This window comes from Panthera leo, chromosome A3 (assembly GCF_018350215.1).
Source record: "Panthera leo isolate Ple1 chromosome A3, P.leo_Ple1_pat1.1, whole genome shotgun sequence".
NCBI lineage: Eukaryota > Metazoa > Chordata > Mammalia > Carnivora > Felidae > Panthera > Panthera leo.
In genome coordinates this window covers 117,811,737-117,835,616 of record NC_056681.1, presented here as the reverse complement: position 1 = coordinate 117,835,616, position 23,880 = coordinate 117,811,737, and the positions used below count along the sequence as shown (strand labels likewise).

The following is a 23,880-nucleotide window of genomic DNA, read 5'->3' as shown; positions in this document are numbered from 1 at the left end:
TTACTCCTAATTATTCCAGTGGTAATCATTCACTTAATAAATACTGAGACTTTTAGATGCCAGGCAGGGCAATACTGTGATGGGTGAGTAATAATGTAAAGTTGAGGACATGATGTAAAGGAGAAAGATGTGTATACTATTGTTATTTTGGAGGCTGCCCGTCCAGTAGCAACACAATGCAGATGTGGAATTCTGGCAAAGGAAGGACTGCTGTCCTCTGATGGCCAAGTAGATGCAACAAATGGAATCCGTGCAAGTCTGTCCTTGGACAGGTCATGTTTACTTCATTCCCAGTAAAGATAAGAAAACAACTGAAAAGTACATGGTGAAATATTTTTAAAAGCTGCATGGAAATGAGAAAATGACAAAAAAAGGATGAGGGTAGATGGAGTAAGTCTAAAGAAGGAGAAGGGTGCCTGCTTTTGGTAGAGCATGCGACCCGTGATCTTGGGGTCGTGAGTTCGAGCCCCATTTTGGGGGCAGAGATTAAAAGGAAAAAGGAGGGGTACCTGGGTGGCTCAGTCGGTTGAGCATCTGGCTTTGGGTTGGGTCATGATCTTGTGGTTTGTGAGTTCGAGCCCTGTGTTGGGCTCTGTGCTGACAGCTTGGAGCCTGGAGCCTGCTTCGGATTCTGTGTCTCTCCCTCTCTCTGCCCCTTCCATACTCATGCTCTATCTTTCTCTGTCTCTCAATAATAAATAAATGTTAAAATTTTTTTTTTTCCCTAAAGGAAAAAAAAAAAAGCAATGTGGATGAAACACGGCTGCCAAAGAAGCACCACACACCCCTGGGTTCAGGAGACCTCATGGGCAGCAAAAACTGTTCAAAAAAGACCACTAAAAAGGGGATTAGCTATTTTCTGTTAGGTTTTAGTACCGGGTTCCCAGTGATTCGACCCCAAAGTGAAGCAAGTTCAGTGAAAAAACTGATCTATCAGCATATATTTACTTGTGAGTCTTTGCAAGCACAGCTTGGAGGTCTGATAACAATCTCAATCTGTACAATATCCGTGCAGTACAGGGCCAACCAGTATGTACTTCTTTGCTGTGCAATGGTAAGGATGACCGGGACAGTGCTCTGTCTCCTGATTATCATCCCAGTGTCATGAACGGTCTGTAAAAGATGGCTTCGTTGTGGAAAACTACAAAACTGGATGTAAAAGTAAAATGCAAACTTGTTTCGTTAAATCCATCTCCACTGAAATCCAGAAATTGCTCTGTGGTTGAGAGTAAGAGTCAAATCACCTTTTATGGAAATATTTGAATACATCAAGGTTTTCTGTTGGGTCTTATGGATCTGGACAGAACATCTCCCCTTTTCCTTTTATATTTTCCTCATCCTCTTCTTGCAACGCTGGTTGAAAACAGGGGAGGACCCCATGAGGCTATCAGTGGAGTGGGAACCATAGCTGCTGTCTGAGTCATCGGGGCTCTGGGGGATTCCAGCTTCACTCATCCCGGACATGGGCTCCTCGAAGACATCACTGCCCAGCACACCATGCCCAGAGACGTTGCCTTCTTCACTCTCTTGAGGCTCCATTTTCACATGGGCCAGATTCCAAAGAGGGGAAGCATTTACCTCCGTGCCTAGCAATGGAAGAACACACAACCAGTAGTAAGCCAAGGCCGGAACACAGCAAAACAAGTATTTTACCCAGGGCAGCCTTTAAGCTCAGTTTTTACTCTGATTCTGCCTGGCTGGAGAATATGGTTGTTATCTTCTGTTCAAAAAGCTACCAGCTCCAGGGGTGCCTGGGTGGTGGCTTAGTCAGTTAAGTGGCTGACTCTTAATTTTGGCTCAGGTCATGATCTCATGATTTGTGGGTTCGAGCCCCACATTGAGCCTGCTTAGGATTCTCTCTCTCCCTCTCTCTATCCCTCCCCAATCACCTTCTAGCTCTCTCTCTCTCTCTCTCTCAAAAATAAAAATGAAAAAACAAACTACCAATTCTGAATATTTTCCTTTCCACTTCCTCTACTCTCCTTTACCCCACCTCACCCACCCTCCCATTTTCCCTAAACCAGGGAAGTAAAACTACACAGGTACAAAGATTCCCTGTCTCATGGCCCAAAGGCAGGCAACAACCATGGTTTCTTGTTCAGGTATTGTTTCTTTCCTTCCTTCTATAAAGCTGTCCTATTTTCCTGCCTTTTGAGTCCCTGGTCCTCTCTCATATTATGAACTTAATGATCACTACAAAATGCTGGCAGCAGTTCCCAGAATGCTGAAAAGAGACATGGTTCCTAAGTCTGCAACAATTTCTCTTCGGCCCTCCTGTCTGTGTTCTAGCAACTGTTTGTGGTTATTACTTCTTCCATGGTGAAAAGTTCTCTGCTCAACACTTAAAACGATGTGGCCTAATTCTGTCTAGGATTTGTGCATTGATGAAATGGCCATTTATATTTGTAAAAAAAAAAACAACAACACTGAGTATCTCGACTAATTTGCAATCTACCTAACTTAAGAATTGCTTATCCTGGTTCCTAAGGTGATCACAGAGTCTGGAAGAAGAAGCAGGCACCTCTAACTGGATAGCCCTATTTCAATCCCTTTCAGCTACAATTTATTGGGAGCACTCTAGCAAGGAAGCCCAACTATTCAAACAGCCTTGAGCAATTAACATTCCTCTATTTAATCTGGAAGTTGTCTAATGAGTAGAAGCATCAGGAAAAAACAGTACAGCATACTAAGTGATAAAGGGGGCATCTGCCCACCCATATGGGTCAGCTAAATTAACTCTGGCAATCAATAGGATAACACATACTGAATCTATATCCTAACTTGGAATGATTTTAAATAATGCCTGTACAGTTGTGTTAGTCCTCCCTTCACTGATTACAAAGAAAAGAATGTTGGTATCACTAGATCAATGAGGCTGTATTTGTTTTTAGACTTTCCAATCTCCTGCCACCCACACTTTTTTTTCCTCTCATCTCCAGAGTTTGATTCCAAAATGCAGAGTGCTGAGATTGGCAGATCTCCCAGAATCAGAGTCGGTTGATTTCTCTTACTTGAAGCCTGTGGCGAAGCCTCGACCTCCAGGTTAGATGGGAAACGCTCACTCTGAGCCCCGAGGACTCCCATGGGCAGTGACTGGTCTCCAGAAGTAAGGTCAGCCTCCAGCTCCTCACTGACGGGGAAGGTGATGTCACTTACAGGTTCTTCCTTGATCTTTACAGGTTTAGTGTCCTCTGTGGCCTTCTCAGGATTGACAATCCTTTCATACTCCTCAGATAGTTGCTTACTAATCTGTTGGCAAGCAAGAGTCATTTTTGGTGGATAGTCAGCTTGTGGCATCCCGTGGAAAAAAACAACATCATGTGAATATGAATAAAGCAACCACTGCCGATGGAAGGAAATTTTTTTCTTTTTCTTTTTTTTTTTTTGAGCATAGTTGACACATGGAAGGAATTTGTGTAAGGTGTTGAGTTTGCATTTGTAAATGACAGAGACATGTAAAGAAAAGTTGTTTGCAGAGACTTTGTGTGTCATTAATTAAGCTACACAAAGGCAAAAGAGGTTTTGTTAGAGATAAATCAGAATGGGGACAAAAGATTATATTTTTGTCTGTAAAAACTGTTGACATATGCACCCTAGGTGGATAATGAATGGTGTAGGAAATCTGAATCGCTTAGCAAAGACTTTTTTGTTGGGTGTTAAAAAGTCCTTATCATATTTTAGATTTGGGAAAAACAAAACAGTGAACAAATGACTTAAGGCCACATAGATTAAAGAGATTAGGTATTTCTGGTTCTAACCCAAAATGGTATCTCTGCCCCCTCTTCCACCCTTGGGCAGTATCATCTCATTCTGTTTGGTTCTGTTTTTCCACAGCACTTAATGCCAGCTGAAATTGTTTTGATCATTATTTATTTACTTGTTTTTGTTTCCCTCTCAAGAATACAAGCTGAAAGAACTTGTTCACTGTTGTATCCCACAGTGCCTGACTCAAAATAGGACTCAATAAATATCTGATGAATAAAGCATGCTAACCACATTCTCTCAGACTCTACATACCCGTGTATAATTTCTTCCAGAGGAAGTGTGATCAATAAATGGAGCCACTCATTGGCTAAAGAAGGCCCCTGTGTCTGGCCAGGTCAGCGATGAGGCCGATGGAACACAGCCAGGGCCAGGAGGAGAGCATGTCAAGTCCACTCTGTTCCAAGACCCTGTACCCTGCTCTCTAGGGTAAGTGTTGTGGGATCCTGCTAACACCCCTACATTATACACTTTTACCCACTTCTCATGGGGTCACCTCACCTGTAGCATGTAACTGTGATAGTCCTTGATGCGGTGCTGCCAGAACTTCTGGAGGGAGAGCACGCTGCCAATGCCCACTTCATGGAATACTTGCTCCATAACGTCAGGGAAAGGAGTCTGCCCCAGCCGGGCCTCCCGATCCACAGCGAAGCGCAGCAACTTGGTGAATTTAAGGCAGTACTCGTGTGCCACATCAGTGAGGGTCTCCAGGACACTTTCATTAGCACACTCAAAGCCTGCGTGGGCCAGGATTGTGGCCACTGCCTGGTAAAGGAGCTGCCGACAGGAGTGCCAGCTGAGTTCCGTCACAGGTTCCCCCTTCCCACTGAAAGGGGACACATGGCAATGTTATCAGTGCTCTCGCACAGGGGTCACCTGTCCTGTTTCCCTAGGAGTTTTATAATTTCGGTCAAGCCGCTGGCCCAGCTTTCTAGGGGATTCTATGCAGATTACAGAGCCCAGTTTCATCTTGCTGCGGCCAGCGCAGGTCTCAACAACTCACAGTCATCTCTGAGCTCCTCCAAGTACACAAAGCTTTAATAGGCAATACATGTCTATAACAAACAATATAAAAGAGTGTCAGGTAAATAGGAAGCTTCCTTTTACCATCCTGATATTGATCATTTGTAGGAGATAATAAAATTTAACCCTAGAGCTGAGATACTGCTCAGTGGTGCTCTAGTTATTTCCCCACAACATAGTTTCCTCATATGCTGGGTGATAAATGGACTTTCAGAAATTCACAGTCCCAATTAGGAGATTCTTCTACAACTAAAATAGACCATTTGTGAAACTGGGAAAGCAACTCAATTTTATAAAAACAATTTAAAATACATACAGTCTCCAAAGCATTTTTATCCTACCCTGTGTAAAGAAATGGGTAGGGTCCCTATTATTCCCATTTGACAGGTGAGGAAATTGAGGTTCAGAGGGGCTGACCTGCCAGAAGTTGTACAGGTATTATCAAGAGGTTGAGCTTCTAACTTCAGAGCCTATGTTCTTCATAATACTGTGCTTGCTTTGGCAGCATATATAATATGTTCTTCATAATACACCATTTTGTCCTAATCACTGCTGTAGAAATCTTTTTTTAAATTAAATTAAATTAAGTAATTGTCTGAGAGAGAGAGCCAGAGAGAGAGCGAGAGAGAGAGCACGAGTGAGGGAGAAGGGCAGGGGGAGAAAGAGAGAATACCAAGCAGCCTACACACTTAGCATGGAGCCTGATGCGGGGCTCGATCCCACGACTCTAGGATCATGACCTGAGTCAAAATCCAGGGTCGGATGCTTCACCCACTGAGCCACCCAGGCACCCCTGTAGAGATCTTAATCTGAAAAAAAAAAAAAACAAAACAACTTAAAAAAGCTGCCTGGTCTCCTAAAAATAACTTCTAGCAAACTTCTAATTACTTAGAAAAATATAAAATTCCTATCTTCTGTCTCCCTCTGACAAAGGAAGTAAATGGATAAAATAAGGTACATACTTGGCATGTGTCCCCATGTGCTGTACAAGGGGGCTTGAGGAGCTATCCACCCACTTTACTATCATCTGCTCAGAAGCAACTACTGCAACCCACATAATAGCTGGAAAATAAAACCAACTGCGAAATAACTTTTCATTTACTATTTCCACCATCATTTCCCATGGCCAGGCTCCCTAGGCCAAAAGCTAAAGGCTCAGAAGTACCTAATAAATAGCTAAACCAGTATTGCTTTATTTGAGTAATGCATGGACTTATTTCAAAGGACAATAATTTTTTTAGCACCCCCATAGCTGATGCAAATTATTTCTGTTAAACAGTTTCTTAAGTATGTATAAAACAAACTAGTTATAAGCTTCTGATGGTTACAGCTCTTCCTAACAATTAAAATCAGAAGTTTGAGATTGGAAGAACAAATATTATTAAAATGCCTATACTACGCTAAGCAAACTACACATTTAATGCAATCCCTATCAAAATACCACCAGCATTTTTCACAGAGCTAGAACAAAATAATTCTAAAATCCTAAAAAAGATCCTCAATAGCCAAAGCAATCTTCAAAAAGAAAAGCCAAGCCAAGCCAGAGGATCACAATTCCAGACTTCAAGTTATATTACAAAGATGTAGTGATGAAGACAGTATGGTACTGGCACAAAAATGGAAACAGAGATCAATGGAACTGAACAGAAAACCCAGAAATGGATCCACAACTAGATGGTCAACGAATCTTTGACAAAACATGAAAGAATATCCAATGGAAAAAAAGACAGTGTCTTCAACGAATGGTGTTGGGAAAACTGGACCACTTTCTTACACCATATACAAAAATAAATGCAAAGTGGATGAAAAGACCTAACTGTGAGACAGGAAACCATCAAAATCCTAGAGGAGAACACAGGCAGTATAACATCTTTGACATTGGCCGTAGCAACTTCTTACTAGATACATCTCCTGAGGCAAAGAAACAAAAGCAAAAATAAACTATTGGGACTTCATCAAGATAAAAAGCTGCTGCACAACAACAAGAAACAACAAAACTAAAAGGCAACCTTCAGAATGGGAGAATATTTCAGAATATTGCATATTTGCAAATGACATCTGATAAAGGGTTAGTATCCATCCAAAATCTATATAAAGAACTTATAAAACTCAACACCCAAAACCAAACAATCCAGTTAAAAATCGGCAGAGGACATGAATAGACATTTTTCCCAAGAAGACATACAGACGGCTAACAGACACATGAAAAGATGCTCGATGTCAGTCATCATCAGGGAAATACAAATCAAAAGTACAATGAGATATCACCTCACACCTGTCAGAATGGCTAAAATTAACAACACAGAAAACAAGAGATGTTGTCGAGGATATGGAGAAAAGGGAACACTCTGAACACTGTTGATGGAAATGCAAACTGGTGCAGCCCGTTTTGGAAGATAGTATAGAGGTTCCTCAGTAAGTTAAAAATAGAATTACCCTACGACCTAGCAATTGCACTACTAGGTATTTACCCAAAGGATACAAAAATACTGATTTGAAGAGTTAAAAGGATACATGCACCCTGATGTTTATAGCAGAATTATCAACAATAGCCAAATTATGGAAAGAGCCCAAATGTCCATCGACTGAGGAATGGATAAAGAAGACATATATGTATTTTATATATATATATATAAAATATATACACATGATATACATGTATTATATACATACATAATATAGATATATTACATATCTATAGTGGACTATTTCTCAGCCATAAAAAATGAAATCTTGCTGTTTGCAATGACATGAATAGTACTAGAGAGTATTATGTTGAGTGAAAGAGGTCACAAATACCGTATGATTTCACTCATATATGGAATTTACGAAACATATAGATGAATATAGGGGAAAAAAAGAGATGCAAACCGGAAAACAGACTCTTAACTATAGAGAATAAACTGAGGGTTGCTGGAGGAGAGGTGGGCAGGGGGATGGGTTAAATGGGTGGTAGGTATTAAGGAGGGCACTTGTGATGAGCACGGGGTGTTGTAAGTGATGAATCACTAAATCCTACACCTGAAACTAATATTACCCTGTATGTTAACTAACTGGAATTTAAATAAAAACTTGAGGGATACCTGGGTGGCTTAGTCGGTTAGGCGTCTGACTTTGGCTCAGGTCATGATCTCACAGTTCGTGAGTTCAAGACCCACATTGGGCTCTGGGCTGGGAGCCTGATCCTACTTCGGATTTTGTGTGTCCCTCTCTCTCTGCCTCTCTCTGCTCATACTCTGTCTCTCTCTCAAAACTAAATAAATATTTAAAAATTAAAAGAAAAAAAACTTGAAAAAGAAAAAAAAAATTAGAAGTTTTACACACAACTACAGAATTCTAAATAATAGCATCGGGCACCTGAGTGGTTCAGTCAGTTGAACATCCGAGTCGTGATTTCAGGTCAGGTCATGGTCTCAGGGGATTGAGTCCTGCATCAGGCTCTGTGCTGAGTGTGGAGCCTGTGTGAGATTCTCTATCTCTTTCTCTCTCCCTTTGCCCCACCCCCCTACTCTCTCTCTCTCTCTCTCTCTCTCTCTCACTCTCTAAATTTAAAAAAAAAAAAATTAAGTTAAAAATAAGTAACAGCATCAATTTAATATGATGAACAACATAATTTTGTTAAAGCTAAACTGCCTTCAAAATGTCAATAGGGTACTGATCACCACAGAGCAAGTTTTCTTGTGCCATGCATGTAATGGCAGTTTTCACTATTCCTAGGACTTTAGAACCTTCGATTATACAGTGCCCCAGGACATCATCTGGTCTCCATCTGGCCCAACTGCAACCCTTACTTATTAAGCCTATTTCTGTTCTTTTCTCATTAATTTGGGACAATTAAAATAGTAGTAACTATTATCATCAATAAGCACATGCAATGAGTAATATGCAGTATTATTTATGGGGTTGTTTTTTTTTTTTTTGGCTAAACACATATTTAACCTGAATCTAATCTCGAGGTAATAATCAGCAAATCCAGTGAGTGGGACATCCTATATTCTAAATGACCTGAACTCTTAAAAAAGATTTAAATTGCTTTTTTTTTTTTTTTTTTAAAGAGGAAGCTATTCTGGTTTAAAAGACACTAAACAACCAAAGGCAGGGGCGCCTGGGTGGCTTGGTCGGTTAAGCGTCCGACTTCGGCTCAGGTCATGATCTCACGGCCCGTGAGTTCGAGCCCCGCTTCGGGCTCTGTGCTGACAGCTCAGAGCCTGCAGCCTGTTTCAGATTCTGTGTCTCCCTCTGTCTCTGCCCCTCCCCTGTTCGTGCTCTGTCTCTCTCTCTCAAAAATAAATAAACGTTGAAAAAATAATTTTTTTTAAAAATAAAAAAATAAACAAAAAAAAAAAAACAACCAAAGGCAATGCATGAATCTTTGTTAGGTTCTGGATTAGGGAAAAATATATCTACAAAAGGTATTTTGGAGAACTGGAGTAATCTAAACTGGGCTTATATTATTTACTTAGTGTTCATTTACTTTGGTGTGATAATAGTATTGAAATCACATAGGAAATTTTCCTTATTCTTAGGATAAGGTGAAGAATTTAGAGGTGAAAGAATGCTTAAGAATTAAGGGGTAAAATATTGGGATATGTGCAGCTTTAAAATATTTGACAAAAAAAGTGTGTATGTGTATATATTATATATATATTTATGTGTGTATACACACTTATACATATGTGAGAGAAAATAAATGTAGCAAAATGTTAACAATTGGTAAATCCTGGTAAGGAGTACTTGGGCATTTTTTGTACTATTTAAAATTTTTTTCACGTTTATTTATATTTGAGAGAGGGAGACAGAGTGTGAGTGGGGGAGGGGCAGAGGGAGAGGGAGACACAGAATCTGAAGCAGGCTCCAGGCTCTGAGCTGTCAGCACAGAGTCTGCTGTGGGGTTCAAACCCACAAACAATGAGATCATGACCTAAGCCGAAGTCGGATGCTTAACCAACTGACCTACCCAGGCGCCCCTCCTGTACTATCATTTAAACTTTTCTTTGGTCTGACAAACTTCAAAATGAAAACAAAAAGTAATTATTTCGCGCCAAATGCAAACTTACACACTGAAACCTAGTAGTAGCATTAGGTTATAAGGCAGTCATTCAGAGGTCTTGGAATAGGGCTTCTCAAACTTAAATATACACACGAATCTTCTGGAGATCTTGTTAAAATGAAGATTCTGATTCAGCAGGCTATGTAGGCCCTGAGATTCTGAACTTCTAACAAGCTCCCAGGTGATGTTGATGCTGTTAGTCTCCGCCCAGGTTTTGAATAACAAGGATCAAGAACATTTTTATATTATTTCTTAAATGATGTTATCAAAGTGAAAATACAGTTGATCCATGAACAATGTGGGAGTTAGGGGTGCCAACCCCCCGCCCCCGCCATGAAGTAGAGAATCTGCATATAGCTTTGACTCCCCCAAAAGTTAATGATTAATGGTTTACTATTTTTTTTATATTTATTTATTAACTTCTTTTTAGTAATCTCTATACCCAACACAGAGTTCAAACTCACGACCCTGAGATCAAGAGTCACATGCTCTTCTGACTAGGCCAGCCAGGCACCCCAATGACTAATAGCCTGCTATTAACTGGAAGCCTTAGTGATAACATAGAGTCAATTGACACATATTTTGTATATGTATTATATACTATGTTCTTACAATAAAGTAAGCTACAGAAAAGAAAATGTTACCAAGAAAACCATAAGGAAGAGAAAATACATCTACAGTACTGTTCTGTAAAAACATCCGCATGTAAGTGGGCCTGCACAATTCAAACCGGTGTTGTTCAAGGGTCAACTGTACACAATTTAAACATCTTACATAAAACTTAATGGATTCCTGAGAATATGAGAATAAGTCCATGAACCTAAATTTTAAAACACTGAGCTAAATCCATAATATACATTTTAAATGAAATAGAAAGACTACACTCTGTGGATTGTGAGGCCATGGTTTCTTTCACATACTGGGGTAGTTCCTTGCTCCTAGCAAAGTGGCTGGTATAGAATAAGCACTCAATAAATATTTGTTACCTCAAAAATAAAAGATGCAGGGGAGGCTGTTTGGCTCAGTCGGTTAAACTCAAATTCTTGAATTCGAGCCCCGTTGTCAGGCTCTGTACACTGACTGCATGAAGCCTACCTGGGATTCTCTCTCTGCTCCTCCCCTGCGTGTGCTCTGTCTTTCTCAAAATAAATAAATAAATAAACTTAAAAAAAAAATAAATAAAAGATACAGATTCTGGATTTGAAGATCAGTTCAAGTCTTAGACTTCCTACTAATTACCTGAGCAACTTTGGCCATGTCAATTACTCTTATCCTCAGTTTCTTCACAGGAATGCTATTACATGCTGAACAGTGTTGTGCAGATGTTTTGAGAAAAGTAAGATAGAGCAAAGCCTTGTCTTACCGATAAAAGTCACTCTCTGGATCACTGTGCCGAATCTGGAATGGTGCATTGGGATTCTTACAGTCTAAAGGCAGGAGGTCATCAGGAAGAGGAGGTGACCCAGGGCAAGAGGGAAGAGGTTCATTCTCTTCAGTCTTTACACCTTCTGTCTGCTGCTGACTCTGGGCCTGAGCTGTGGCAATGAGGTTTCGCAGACGTCGGTTGTGCTGGATCAGCTGAATGGTATGGATGGTGAGGCTGCATGGCTCTGACGGGATGTCCAGCATAGTGGGGGGCTTGGGCTTATTGGCTGAGGGTTGATGCAGGGGTGGGTCATGGACTTCCACAAGACGGAACTCCCGTGGGAGCAAATCAAAGGAACTCCTGTTGGTCTGGCTTGATGAGATTGGTATCTCTCCCCAGTATCTCAACATTTTGGAATAAGAAAGAACTTTCACGTTAAATGTAGTGATAACCGAAAGCAGTGTTCTTAAATCTTAAATCTCTTATAGGCTTCTGTAGTAGAAAAATATGAAGTCTGGCCAGTTATTGACATAAAAAGTAGGCTGTTCAACACGACTTAGAATATGTCAGTGTCAGCAACGCTGTAGGACCAAAGACGTTCTCCCTGAAGAAATTAAGAGAGATACAACTGTTAGATGCCAGTCACCACAGTCACACACAATGACAATTCCTACTGGACTGAGCCATAGGTGGCATTTGGGTCATTAGGAGACTAACAGCTGCAATAGTATTGGGAGCTCTAGTGTCTGTGTTTTCCATCTCACCCCACTAACTCATTACTAGAACTATCATCGTGCCCAATCTTGAGCAATTTGCAAGGCAAGATACTTAAATGACACCTGGAATATTTCTCAGAGTATCTTGACACATCTGTCCTGAATCAGTAGGAGAAAAGGGAGTAAAGATAGGAAGAGGTGGTTCTTATTCTGTGTATGTCAAAAACATGAGCAATATTTCAATGGATCCTGGTGGAAAAATTTATTGACCAGTAGTCTAAATGGTTTTAGGTATTGAACTTCTGACATACATAGGGAAGAATCTGAGTGATTTCTGCTGCCTCCTAATTGGCATCCCTTACTCCAGTCTCTCCTTGTGTCTAATCTATTCTCCAGTGCTGCTAGACTTACTCTTATTACAACTCAGATCTAATGGCTTCTCATTACCTATTGGAAAAAGTCAGCCAGAATTCTTTGGTCTACCATTGATCAAAATTTGCAATCTGACTTCAACACACCTTTCCAGATTCATTGCCCATATGTCTCTTCAAGTTGAACAAATGTTTACCAAATGCCACGCATTATGGAAGAAGACAAAGACCACTGCCAGATCCCCGACCTGAGGTGAAGGAGAGAAATATAAACAGACTATTTTGATATAAAAATGTGCAGAAAGGGCTGCTCTAGAGACACAGACCTGATGCAGTGGAATAACAAAGAGGGAAATTATTACCCTAGTTCTAACATATATCATGCTACTCAGTTTCTGGAGAATCCCATGTATTTCCACAAATTGACCCTTTAAGTTGTGATCTGCCAGAAATGCCCTGCCACCCACCACATTCTTGGCAGACTTTTATTCATTCTTAAGTATAGGTTAAGTTACCACTCCCCATCATCTCCCCAGTAAATCTCCCTTTATTATATTCTCACAGCACTTCTGGTGTTTCCATCACAGCATTTAGGCATGGATTTAAACTAGTACTTATCTCAATCAATTTTATTCTCTCATCTATCTCCCACAACCATGATCTTTGTACCGTGTCTGGCACACAGTATACCCGGCATTTAGTGAGCGCTTACTATGTGCCAGGCTTTGCCTTTATTGTTTGATTCGGTTTTCCCAACTACTTCAGTTTTTAAAGGTGGAAGCTAAGGCCCACTGTCTTTCCCAATATCACAAATGACCGAGGGAGACAATCCGGACAGTCAGGCTCTTAACCACTACACTACGCAGTCTCAATAACTGGTTTTGGAAAACAAACAAAAGAATGAACAAAGAAACGGATCAATGAGGGGACACACAAAAAATCGCCCTGTTCCTTAATTTCACCGAAAAGAGGACGAAGAACAGGCACCAAGCTCAAGGAACGTCCAGGTCCCTCGGGGCTCCTCAGTCACGGTCAGCAGGCACAGGCGCCAATCACAGGATCCTGGGGTCTCCTGATGCCCGGAGCAGCCGGGAGACGAGGAGGTCTGGACCTGGACGGAGGCACTATTCACTGCCGCTTGGCAGGAGCTGGGCTGCGCGACTATAAGACTCGGAAAGGCCCGAGGCGAGGGTCGCGCCAGGCCCGGAAGACTGGCTTTTGGATTAGTGGTCCCAGGCTGCCGGAAGCGCTTCTGCTCAATCTGGCTGTGCCACAGGAAGTCATTACTATCCGGTTGCAACCTCTAAAGATGTCCCCGTGCTGACAGCTCCTCGGCCGCCTTTTACTGTTTTGTTTTTTGTTTTTGTTTTTCTTATTATGACCTGCCCTTGATATTCATCTCTTCGTAACGTGGCAGGTGGTGAAGGAACAAATCCGCCATCGGGGTTCAGAGAAGCCACCGGGAGCTGGGAGAGCGAGGCGTGGAGAGGAACCTAGAGACCGAAGGGGGAGGTTTCCCAGGAACAGATTCCGAGACCGCACCCGATTGAGGATGGCCGATAGCTCCTCTAAGTCAGAGCCTCAGGCTTTGCAAGAGCTCAATGACGATTTCAAGAAACCAACCCTGCCGGTGCCCCCGGCTGTGCGGGGCAGGGCCCCCGCCACCAGTCCTTCAGACCCTGAGGAGGTGAAGAAGGAAGGGCCCACGGCGCTGCTAGACCCCGATTCCGTGGAGCCTGACGTCCCGCCAGTGCGGCCGGACAGCGGGGACACCAAGAGTCCACCGGAGGAGCAGCCGCGGCCGCCCACGGCGGCTCCATCCCCTGGCGGTCCGGCCCGGGCTCCCCCATACCGAGAGCCGCCGTGGGGCGGCCCCGCCACGGCCCCCTACAGCCTAGAGACACTGAAGAGCGGCACCATCCTTGGCACCTGGAGCTTGAAAGGGACAAGCTACTGCCTTTTCGGGAGGCTGTCTAGCTGCGACGTGTGCCTGGAGCACCCTTCGGTGTCTCGGTACCACGCCGTGCTGCAGCACAGGGTGTCCGGCCTCGAAGGAGAATGCGACGGCCACGGGCCTGGCTTCTACCTTTACGATCTGGGAAGCACCCATGGCACTTTTCTTAACAAAACCCGCATCCCACCCCGCACCTATTGTCGCGTCCACGTCGGGCATGTTCTTCGCTTTGGAGGCAGCACCCGGCTGTTTCTTCTTCAGGTAAGTAGAGAAACCTAGGACTGAAATCTCCGGAGCGCACCGGGCTGGGTTCCAGAGCTCCTTAAGCTTTCGCGGAGGAAGGAGATTCTCCCAGTAAGCGATTACAAAAGTGGGAGAATCTGGCCCCTTTCCAGGCCTCTGTACACATTGCCGTATTTTTTTCTTTTATTTTACTTTAATGTTTATTTATTTTTGCGAGAGAGCGAGAGCTTGAGCAGGGGAGGAGCATAGAGAGAGGGAGACACAGACTCCGAAGCAGGCTCCAGGCTCCGAGCTGTCAGCACACAGCCCCACGCGGGACCCGAAGCCACGAACTGAGAGGTTATGACCTGAGAGGAAGTCGGACGCCTAGTCGACTGAGCCACCCAGGCGCCCCCACATTGCCATATTTCTGAAAGTGAGATATGAATTCAGCGATCCTGAACTCTGAAAGAATTCTTTCTCTTGGTTCATCAGGGACCAGAGGAAGACCGAGAGGCAGAATCCGAGTTGACAGTAACGCAATTGAAAGAATTGCGCAAGCAGCAACAAATGATGTTGGAGAAGAAGATGCTAGGAGAAGACTCGGATGAGGAAGAAGAAATGGATGCCAATGAAAGGAAGAGAAATGCTAGTAGTCAAGATGATGAAATGGGCTGCACCTGGGGAATGGGTAAGAAATTAAGATTGCTGCCAGAGGTTAATATTTTAAATTCATTACTGGTGGTATCTTTAATTGTTTTCTATCATATGCCTTTCATGACTTTTTGAGATAGATGGGACAAATACAATTTGCACACGAGACTACCAAAACCCACAGGCACTATGGATTTCTTTTCTTTTTTCTTTCTTTTTTTCTTTTTTTTTTTTTTAAGATTTTACTTTTAAGTAATCTCTACACTCAGAGTGGGGCTCAAACTTACAACCCAGAGATCAAGAGTTGCCTGCTTTGTGGACTGAGCCAGCCAGGAGCCCAGTCTTTTAATGCATTTTACAGTCCACTCCCTTGTTGTAAACTCTTCCTCAGCCTACAACTAATTTATTATTTTTACCATTTAAATGGTACTGGCCTTGACTATTATCATTGGAGAGGATGGAACTATATTCAGTCAAGTAACATGGAATGTTCAATATAGGATAGTCCTTCGAATTTTTGTACTTTGTGTAAATTCCCTGAAATGCGAAATAGCTAATCAGAGAAACCTCATCCTTTAGCCAGAGGAATAAATTGAACTTTCCATAATACCAGACATTTTGGACAATGGGTATTCAGGGGCTAGGAATATAAAAAAAAGAATGCCTTGATATGTTGTTGGGAAGACTGGATAAATATTATGAAATTACTTTTGTAAGTGCCAAACAAAAGCTATAGAAACCGTAAGTATGCTAGAGTAAGGGTTCAGAGAAGGGAGTGATCACTAAGGACTTAGACCCACACTGTCCAGTATTGTAGCCACTACCCACATGTGGTTATTGAACACTTACAGTATGGCTAGTCCAAGCTGACTTGTTTTATAAATGTAAAATACTCACTGGATTTCAAAGACTTAGTGTGAAACAAGAATATAAAATACCACATTCATAGTATTTTTATACTGATTACATGATAATTTTACTTGTTGCTCCTTTTTAATGTGGCTACTAGAAAATGAAAACTTTCATGTATGGCTTTCATTATATTTCTTTTGAGCAACACTGACTTAAAATTTGGGAAAGTTTTTTTTTTTTTTTAATTTTTTTTTTTTAAATGTTTATTTATTTTATTTATTTTTGAGACAGAGAGAGACAGAGCATGAGCAGGGGAGGGGCAGAGAGAAAGGGAGACACAGAATCTGAAACAGGCTCCAGGCTCCGAGCCATCAGCACAGAGCCCGACGCGGGGCTCGAACTCACGAACTGTGAGATCATGACCTGAGCCGAAGTCGGATGCTTAACCGACTGAGCCACCCAGGCTCCCCGGGAAAGTTTTTAAGTCTACAAACAGACGGGTCTTGAGTTGGAACTTGAAGGAAAGAAAAATTAGCACTTAGGAAGCTGAATATCGAATATTCAGGGTAGGGATTTATGATTTTATTTATTTATTCACTTATTTATTTATTTATTTATTTATTTATTTATTTATTTATTTTAATGTTTATCTTTGAGAGAGACAGAGACAGTGTGAACAGGGGAGGGGCAGAGAGAGGGAGACACAATCCGAAACAGGCTCCAGGCTCTGAGCTATCAGCCCAGAGCCCGACGCGGGGCTCGAACTCACAAGCCATGAGGTCATGACCTGAACCGAAGTCAGACGCTTAACTGACTGAGCCACCCAGGCGCCCCATATTATTTTTAAATGTTTATTTATATTTGAGATAGAGAGAGAGAGAGAGAGAGAGAGAGAGAGAGAGAGGCAGTGCATGAGCAGGGGAGGGGCAGAGAGAGATGGAGACAGAATCCGAAGCAGGTTCTAGGCTCTGAGCTGTCAGCACAGAGCCTGATGTGGGGCTCAAACTCACAAGCTGTGAGATCATGACCTGAGCCAAAGCTGGACTCTTAACTGACTGAGCCACCCAGGTGCCCCTAGGGATTGATGATTTTAAAGGGGTAATGAGAAGGCCAGTCCATCTGGCAGATATGGTAAATATTAAGAAATTATATCGGAGACAGAGTATTAGACCCAGGTGATAGAGAATGGGAATGCCAGGCCAAGAAGCTTAGATTTTTTCCCATGGACAATGTGGTAGGTAATTTTGTTTTTGAGATATAGTGATGGGGGAAAAACAAAAGATGCCATGAAAACAAGTTTTAATTTGTCACACGATTTAGGAAACCTAAAGATATTTATATTGGTGGTTTTGTATGTCCCCTTGTCCCCCACCCCCCACCTTTCTTTTCATTGATAACTGTGTCTTCATGCAGGCCAAATGAAAAGTGGGTGTCATTCGGATAGTCTCTTCTTATGTCTGTCTTTTCTTTCTTTACTGTATCCTGTAGGAGAAGATGCTGTAGAGGATGAGGCTGAAGAGAACCCCATTGTCTTAGAGTTTCAGCAGGAAAGGGAGGCCTTCTATATAAAGGATCCAAAAAAGGCTCTCCAAGGTTTTTTTGACCGAGAAGGTATGTAAACAGATTCTGACCCTGCCAGTAAAAGGTTTCCACAGCAGCATTGTCTTGTAGATCTTCAAGGTACTTAGAAATGCTGTGTTTTATCTGCTGCTCTCCTTGCTCAGTTCTTGCCCTTGTGGTCAGTTGCTTCAGGTTTATTTTGAAAACAGTAAAAATCTTGTTAGTCTTTCTTCCCATCTTGGAAAAAAGGGACTACTTTTTTCCGACTCATCTGGTTTCATTATTCTCAGAAGATCCTAGACTTGGGTGGTGGGGAGATTGACCTAACTTCTTAAAATTCTTTGTTTCTACTTCATCTGATCTTTTATAATTCTTTTTTTTTTTTTTAATATTTATTTATTTATTTATTTTGAGAGAAAGAGCGTGCGCACAGGCAGGTGAGGGGCAGAGAGAAGGAGACGCAGAATCCCAAGCTGGCTGTATGCCATCAGCATAGAGCCCAATGTGGGGCTTGAACCCACAAACCACAAGATCATGACCTGAGCTGAGATCAAGAGTCAGAAGCTTAACAAATTGAGCCACCCATGCGCCCCTCATCTTTTATAATTCTTAACATGGATGTTCACCTTATATAATTTAAAGAGTGTTTCCATAGAGGACTGTTTCAGTGGAAATGCTTTGAGAGAACATCTGTGTGTGTGTGTGTGTGTGTGTGTGTGTGTGTGTGTGTGTGTGTGTGTGTGAATATATATATGAACTGGTTGCATTCTGCTCTTGATATTTGTGCTTCTAAAAAATTTTTTTAAATGTTTATTCATTTTTTTGAGAGACAGAGACAAAACATGAGCAGGGGAGGGGTAGAGAGAGAGGAAGACAGAATCCGAAGCAGGCTCCAGACTCTGAGCTGTCAGCACAGAGCCTGATGTGGGGCTCAAACTCACAAACTGTGAGATCATGACCTGAGCTCAGGTCAGATGCTTAGCCAACTGAGCCACCCAGGCACCCCAATATTTGTGCTTCTACAAACCAAAGTGACAACTTACATCTGCACTTATAATATAAGTGTAAAAGTTGCTATGTAGTGGACAAAGCTATTTATGGCAAGCTGATTGTTCTGGTCTGAGTTTGCTTTTCTTTGCTTCAAGTTCCCCCTTATTTTATTATCAAATAATAATTCCTGGAAATGAGAAGTGAAATGCTTTGAAATTTAGTGTTAAATGAGGTATGGGAACTTGATATTCTATTTTTTTAAAATGTTTATTTATTTTGAGAGAGAGAATCCCAAGCAGGGACAGCTCAGAGCCTGATGTGTGGCTCAGTCTCATGAATCATGGGATCATGACCTGAGCTGACATCGAGTCAGACACTTAAACTGACTGAGCCACCCAGGTGCCCTGGAACTTGATATTCTTTTATCAGCCTTTCCTCTCTTTTCCCTTTGTCTTAACTAGTAATTTTCATATACTGTTAAAATTGTTTTGTCTTTCTTCCTCCCACAGGAGAAGAATTAGAATATGAATTTGATGAACAGGGGCACAGCACTTGGCTCTGTAGGGTGAGGTATGTTCTGTTCTCATTAATGTCCTTTTGTGAAAAGTGGACAATTTTAGGTAATAGACAGTAGACCCAAAGAATAACTTTAGTCTTATTTTTAGGCTACTCCTGAATTTGGGCCTTGATAGTTTAATAACATATATCATTGGCAGGTGGGGTGGGATGGGTCAGAGGCATAAGGAAAAGATTTAAGGTCCAACCTTGGCAAGATATAACAAAATGAATGGAGAGATTAAAAAGCCATGTCAAAAGAAATGACTATTTTCACCGCATATTAGTTTTTTTTCATGAGAATTGGAGCTTAGTACTATGCTATGATTCACTCCAAACCAATACAGATTACCTGTGGATGATTCAACTGGAAAACAACTGGTAGCTGAGGCCATTCATTCGGGAAAGAAAAAAGAAGCAATGATCCAGTGTTCACTGGAGGCTTGTCGAATCCTTGATACTTTGGGGTTGCTGCGGCAGGAGGCAGGTGAGTATATGGGAACACTTTGTTTTTGGAAGGAAGGAAGGAAGGGAAAGAGAGAGAAAAAGGGAGAGAGAAAAAGAGAAAGAAAGAAGAAAGGAAGAAAGAATTTAACACAAAAGGCAACAAAATGACTTTTTTTTTTAAATTTTGTTTTTTTTAACGTTTATTTATTTTTGAGACAGAGAGAAATATTTTTTTTTTATTTTTTTTTAACGTTTATTTATTTTTGAGACAGAGAGAGACAGAGCATGAACGGGGGAGGGTCAGAGAGTGGGAGACACAGAATCTGAAACAGGCTTCAGGCTCTGAGCTGTCAGCACAGAGCCTGACACGGGGCTCGAACTCACGGACTGTGAAATCATGATCTGAGCCGAAGTCGGCCACTTAACTGACTGAGCCACCCAGGCGCCCCACGAAATGACTTTTTAGGGAGAAAATGTAATTGTGTGAAATTCTATGAGCTGAAAAGAAAATATTCCATATCTCAGTACCCAAAGGAAGGCATATTTTCTTTTTAAAAAAAAAAAAAAATTTTTTTTTTAACGCGTATTTATTTTTTGGAGACAGAGACAGAGCATGAGCAGGGGAGAGGCAGAAAGAGAGGGAGACACAGAATCCAAAGCAGGCTCCAGGCTCTGAGCCGTCAGCACAGAGCCCGACGCGGGGCTCTAACTCATGAACCGCGAGATCATGACCTGAGCCAAAGTCAGACACTCATCCGACTGAGCCACCCAGGCGCCCCTTAGAAGCCATATTTTCTTAGAAATTTTTTATGAGTATAGATATGTGTTCGGAACTAGATACTTTAATAAAAAGCAAACTTCATACACAAATGCATTTATTTATATTATACTCTTTCATGACTTACAATTTTAATATAAGAATGTATCATGGATATTGTCTGTATAATTGCATTAACTTTATCTCATTTTTAAAAGCCTGTCAGGGACACCTGGGTGGCTTAGTCAGTTAAACATCTGACTCTTGATTTCGGCTCAGGTCATGGTCTCATGGTTCTTTGTGGGATCAAGCCCCATGTCGGGCTCTGCACTGACAGCATGGAGCCTGCTTGGGATTCTCTCTCACTCTCCATCTCTCTCTGACCTGCTCCCTTGTGCTCATTCCCTCTCTCTCTCTCTCTCTTTCAAAAATAAACTTCAAAAATAAATAAAAATAAAAAGCCTTTCTGGCTATATCATCATTTATTTATTTTTTTTTAATTTTTATTTATTTATTTATTTTTTAAATTTTTTTTAACATTTATTTATTTTTGAGACAGAGAGAGACAGAGCATGAACGGGGGAGGGGCAGAGAGAGAGGGAGACACAGAATCGGAAGCAGGCTCCAGGCTCTGAGCCATCAGCCCAGAGCCCGATGCAGGGCTCGAACTCACGGACCATGAGATCATGACGTGAGCTGAAGTCGGACGCTTAACCAACTGAGCCACCCAGGCGTCCCATCATCATTTATTAATAAAGGCTTCTGTTATATTTGTGTTTATTCTAAAATTAGTTTGTATTATTGCAAAGTAACTTATGTATTATTTAAAACTACCAAAGGCTTGGGGCACCTGGGTGGTTCAATCAATTGATCATTTGACTTTTGATTTCAGCTCAGGTCATGATCCCAGGGTCATGGGATCAAGTCCCATATTAGGCTGTGCACTAATAGCCTGGAGCCTGCTTGAGATTCTCTTTCCTTCTCTCTCTGCCCTTCCACACTCACGTTCTTTCTCTCTCTTTCTCAAAATAAATAAAAATTTAAAAAAACCCAAAAAACTACCAAAGGTTTATGCAAAATATACCTGTTCCTTGCCCTGCCTCTCCCCAGTCTTCAATCTTAGAAGGCTTTTAACTCTTTTAATTATTTTTTCTGGCATTTAAAAATATCCGTATTTCCCAAAAGGAAGAGTATGCTGTTTTATTTTGAATATTTTATTTTATGATTGAACTTTTTATAAGTTTGTTTATTTATTTTGAGAGAGTGTGCAAGCAGGGGAGGAGTAGAGAGAATGGGAATCCCAAGCAGGCTTCTTGCTGTCAGCGTGGAGCCAGACGTGGGACTCAAACCCACTAACTGTGAGATCATGACCACTAACCGTGAGATCATGACCTGAACCAAAATCAAGAGTTGGACACTTAACCAACTGAGCCACCCAGGTGCAACTGAATCACTTATTTTAAACATTATGTACTGACTCTGTTAAATTAGTATTTAATATTTACACGATTATGTTTATGCAAATATTAGTTAAACTGAGGAGTTTTTTCTTTTTGTTTTTCCTAAAGTTAATAATTGTTTGTTTTTCATGTGTGTGGATTTTTTGTAACTCTGTTCATTCTTTCCACATCTTTCAAGAGCCTTTCAGTGTATTTTTCCACATGGTCAATCACATCAAGTAATTGATCAGTTCTGATCTTTTTGGAAACATTTCTCCTGAAGAGCAATGTTCTTTCAGGGCTCACTATTCTCTGAACCTACTGGAGCACTGTCATCTGGGACCGCATTTTGCTGTCATCCTTGACATTTCCTTTGTCTTTCTCCAGGGTTGAATTTTCTGTTTCTTGATTCCCAGATTCTCATGTTTCTTGGTTTATTCCCTTGTTTTAGTGGAGCACATCTTTCTGTAGTTTTGCAGATTAAAAAGCTGGTACAACAATAGAGGTCATGGATGATGATAGTCTCCAGTGGATTTCACTTCTTTCGTTGTTCTTGGTCTACTCTTTCATTTTGGTGGACATGTAGTGAATTCTTGAGAAAGGATGTATAGCAGGTAAACTATATTAAATTCCCCACTCTGAAAATACAATTATTCTAGCTTTACTCTTGGTTAATTGTTTGGCTAGGAATAGAATTCTAAATGGGAAATAATTTTCCTTCACAGCTTTGAAGGTGTTACCGTTACCACCTTATATTCAGTGTTGCTCTTGTAGTCCTAACGGGTTCAGAATCCTTATCTAGTGTATGTCATTTCCCATCCCCTACACACACACTAGGAGTTTGTAGGAGCTTCCCTTTGTTCTCAAGCTTCTGAAACTTAACTATGATGTACCTTTCTGTGGGTCTATTTTCATCCATTTTTCTAGGTACTTGTTGGGTCCTTTTGATCTGGAAATCTTTGATAGTTAGAAACATTTCTGGAATTATGCCATTAATCATTTCATCCTTCTGTTTTCTCTTTCTCTCTTGAATTTTGTTATTTTGATATTGAACATCTTAGACTGACCATTTAAGTTTCTTATCTTTTTTTTCCTTTCTTTTTTTTTTTTTTTTTAAATTTTTTTTTTTCAACGTTTATTTGTTTTTGAGCCAGAGAGAGAGACAGAGCATGAACAGGGGAGGGGCAGAGAGAGAGGGAGGCACAGAATCTGAAACAGGCTGCAGGCTCTGAGCGGTCAGCACAGAGCCCGACGCGGGGCTCGAACTCACGGGCCGTGAGATCATGACCTGAGCCGAAGTCGGACACTCAACTGACCAAGCCACCCAGGTGCCCCTCTTTTTTTTTTTATCTCTATGTCTTTTTATTCTTTCTGGGAGATTTCTGCAGCCTTATCTTTACATTTTGCAATCAAGATTTTAATTTCCAAGGCTCATTTTTGTCCTTTGGGTATTCATTTTTAAAATATAATATGCTATTGTTGTTTCCTGGATTTTAAGTATCTCATCTTGCTGCTAATCTCTGCCTTTTCTTTTTTGTGTAGTCTTGGTCCTGCATGTTAGAGGTGTTTCCCAGTTTTTGTGTAGTCCTTGGGTGTAGATTCTTATTTGGGGACAAAAAAGGTGATTGACAGCTTGGAATATATAGGTGGGGCTTATTACCTTTGAGTAACACTATAGATTAATGTGGGCCTTTTGTTGGGGAACTCCTCATGTAAGAATCGTTAGGTTTTTTCTTCTTCTGCTGGCGGGATTCCTCAGAGAGTACTCTTCTGACTTCCTGCATGAAATTCCTGAAATTCTTCCTTCCTGAAATTCTTAGAGCTAAGTGCTGGAAGATGGCTGGGCAGATTCTCAAAATTCAGCTATTTTCAGGACAGTACTATTTTTAGAATAAATAAATACATATTTAATATGTAGAATATAGAACATAAACTGGGCAGTCCACAATGCAAAGACTTTTTATCTTACCCTTTCTAGGGATTAACCTCTGGATTTTTTTCTGGGGATGAGGAGGTAAGTAGTCAGGGAGGAGGATCTTTTTCTCAACCAGCTTTTACTCAGTTCTTTTTATTTTAGCACTACTGTCTATCCCCGGTTCCAGATCCTTTTGAGGATTCTGCAGTATCATCAGATTGGTTCTCATCTTTCCCCACTGTTGTTT

General features: G+C 41.3%; 2 protein-coding genes across 6 annotated transcripts in view; one reads left to right on the top strand and one right to left on the bottom strand.

Moving 5' to 3' along the window:
* Nucleotides 1-693: 693 nt before the first annotated feature.
* Nucleotides 694-13,619, bottom strand: SUPT7L (SPT7 like, STAGA complex subunit gamma). Of its 5 annotated transcripts, none has more exons than XM_042933380.1 (6): nt 13,251-13,619; nt 12,436-12,536; nt 11,199-11,805; nt 4,264-4,588; nt 3,012-3,249; nt 694-1,586 (listed from the first exon to the last, which is right to left on the bottom strand). In XM_042933380.1, the coding sequence occupies exons 3-6, from the start codon at nt 11,609-11,611 to the stop codon at nt 1,324-1,326; spliced, it is 1,239 nt and encodes a 412-aa protein (XP_042789314.1). In that variant the 5' UTR covers nt 11,612-11,805; nt 12,436-12,536; nt 13,251-13,619; the 3' UTR covers nt 694-1,323. The 5 variants fall into 5 exon arrangements, with proteins under 5 accessions (XP_042789314.1, XP_042789315.1, XP_042789316.1 ...); XM_042933381.1 differs by having other exon boundaries at nt 13,276-13,619; XM_042933382.1 differs by lacking the exon at nt 13,251-13,619 and adding an exon at nt 13,223-13,242.
* A 24-nt stretch (nt 13,620-13,643) lies between these two features.
* LOC122216486 (solute carrier family 4 member 1 adaptor protein) overlaps nt 13,644-23,880 on the top strand; it is a 28,262-nt gene continuing 18,025 nt past the window's right edge. Inside the window, exons 1-5 of the mRNA XM_042933379.1 lie at nt 13,644-14,503; nt 14,960-15,155; nt 17,459-17,581; nt 19,030-19,090; nt 19,423-19,562. Coding sequence (XP_042789313.1) covers nt 13,841-14,503; nt 14,960-15,155; nt 17,459-17,581; nt 19,030-19,090; nt 19,423-19,562 — 1,183 coding nt within the window. The 5' untranslated portion in view covers nt 13,644-13,840. The remainder of the gene's footprint in view (nt 14,504-14,959; nt 15,156-17,458; nt 17,582-19,029; nt 19,091-19,422; nt 19,563-23,880) is intronic.

Coding starts and splice junctions, on each gene's coding strand:
- SUPT7L (XM_042933380.1), bottom strand. CDS start 11,611: ATGTTGAGATACTGGGGAGAGATACCAATCTCATCAAGCCAGACCAAC. Junction 4,589..11,198: donor CCAGAGAGTGACTTTTATCG/GTAAGACAAGGC, acceptor GTCCCCTTTCAG/TGGGAAGGGGGAACCTGTGA. Junction 3,250..4,263: donor ATCACAGTTACATGCTACAG/GTGAGGTGACCC, acceptor GCTTGCCAACAG/ATTAGTAAGCAACTATCTGA.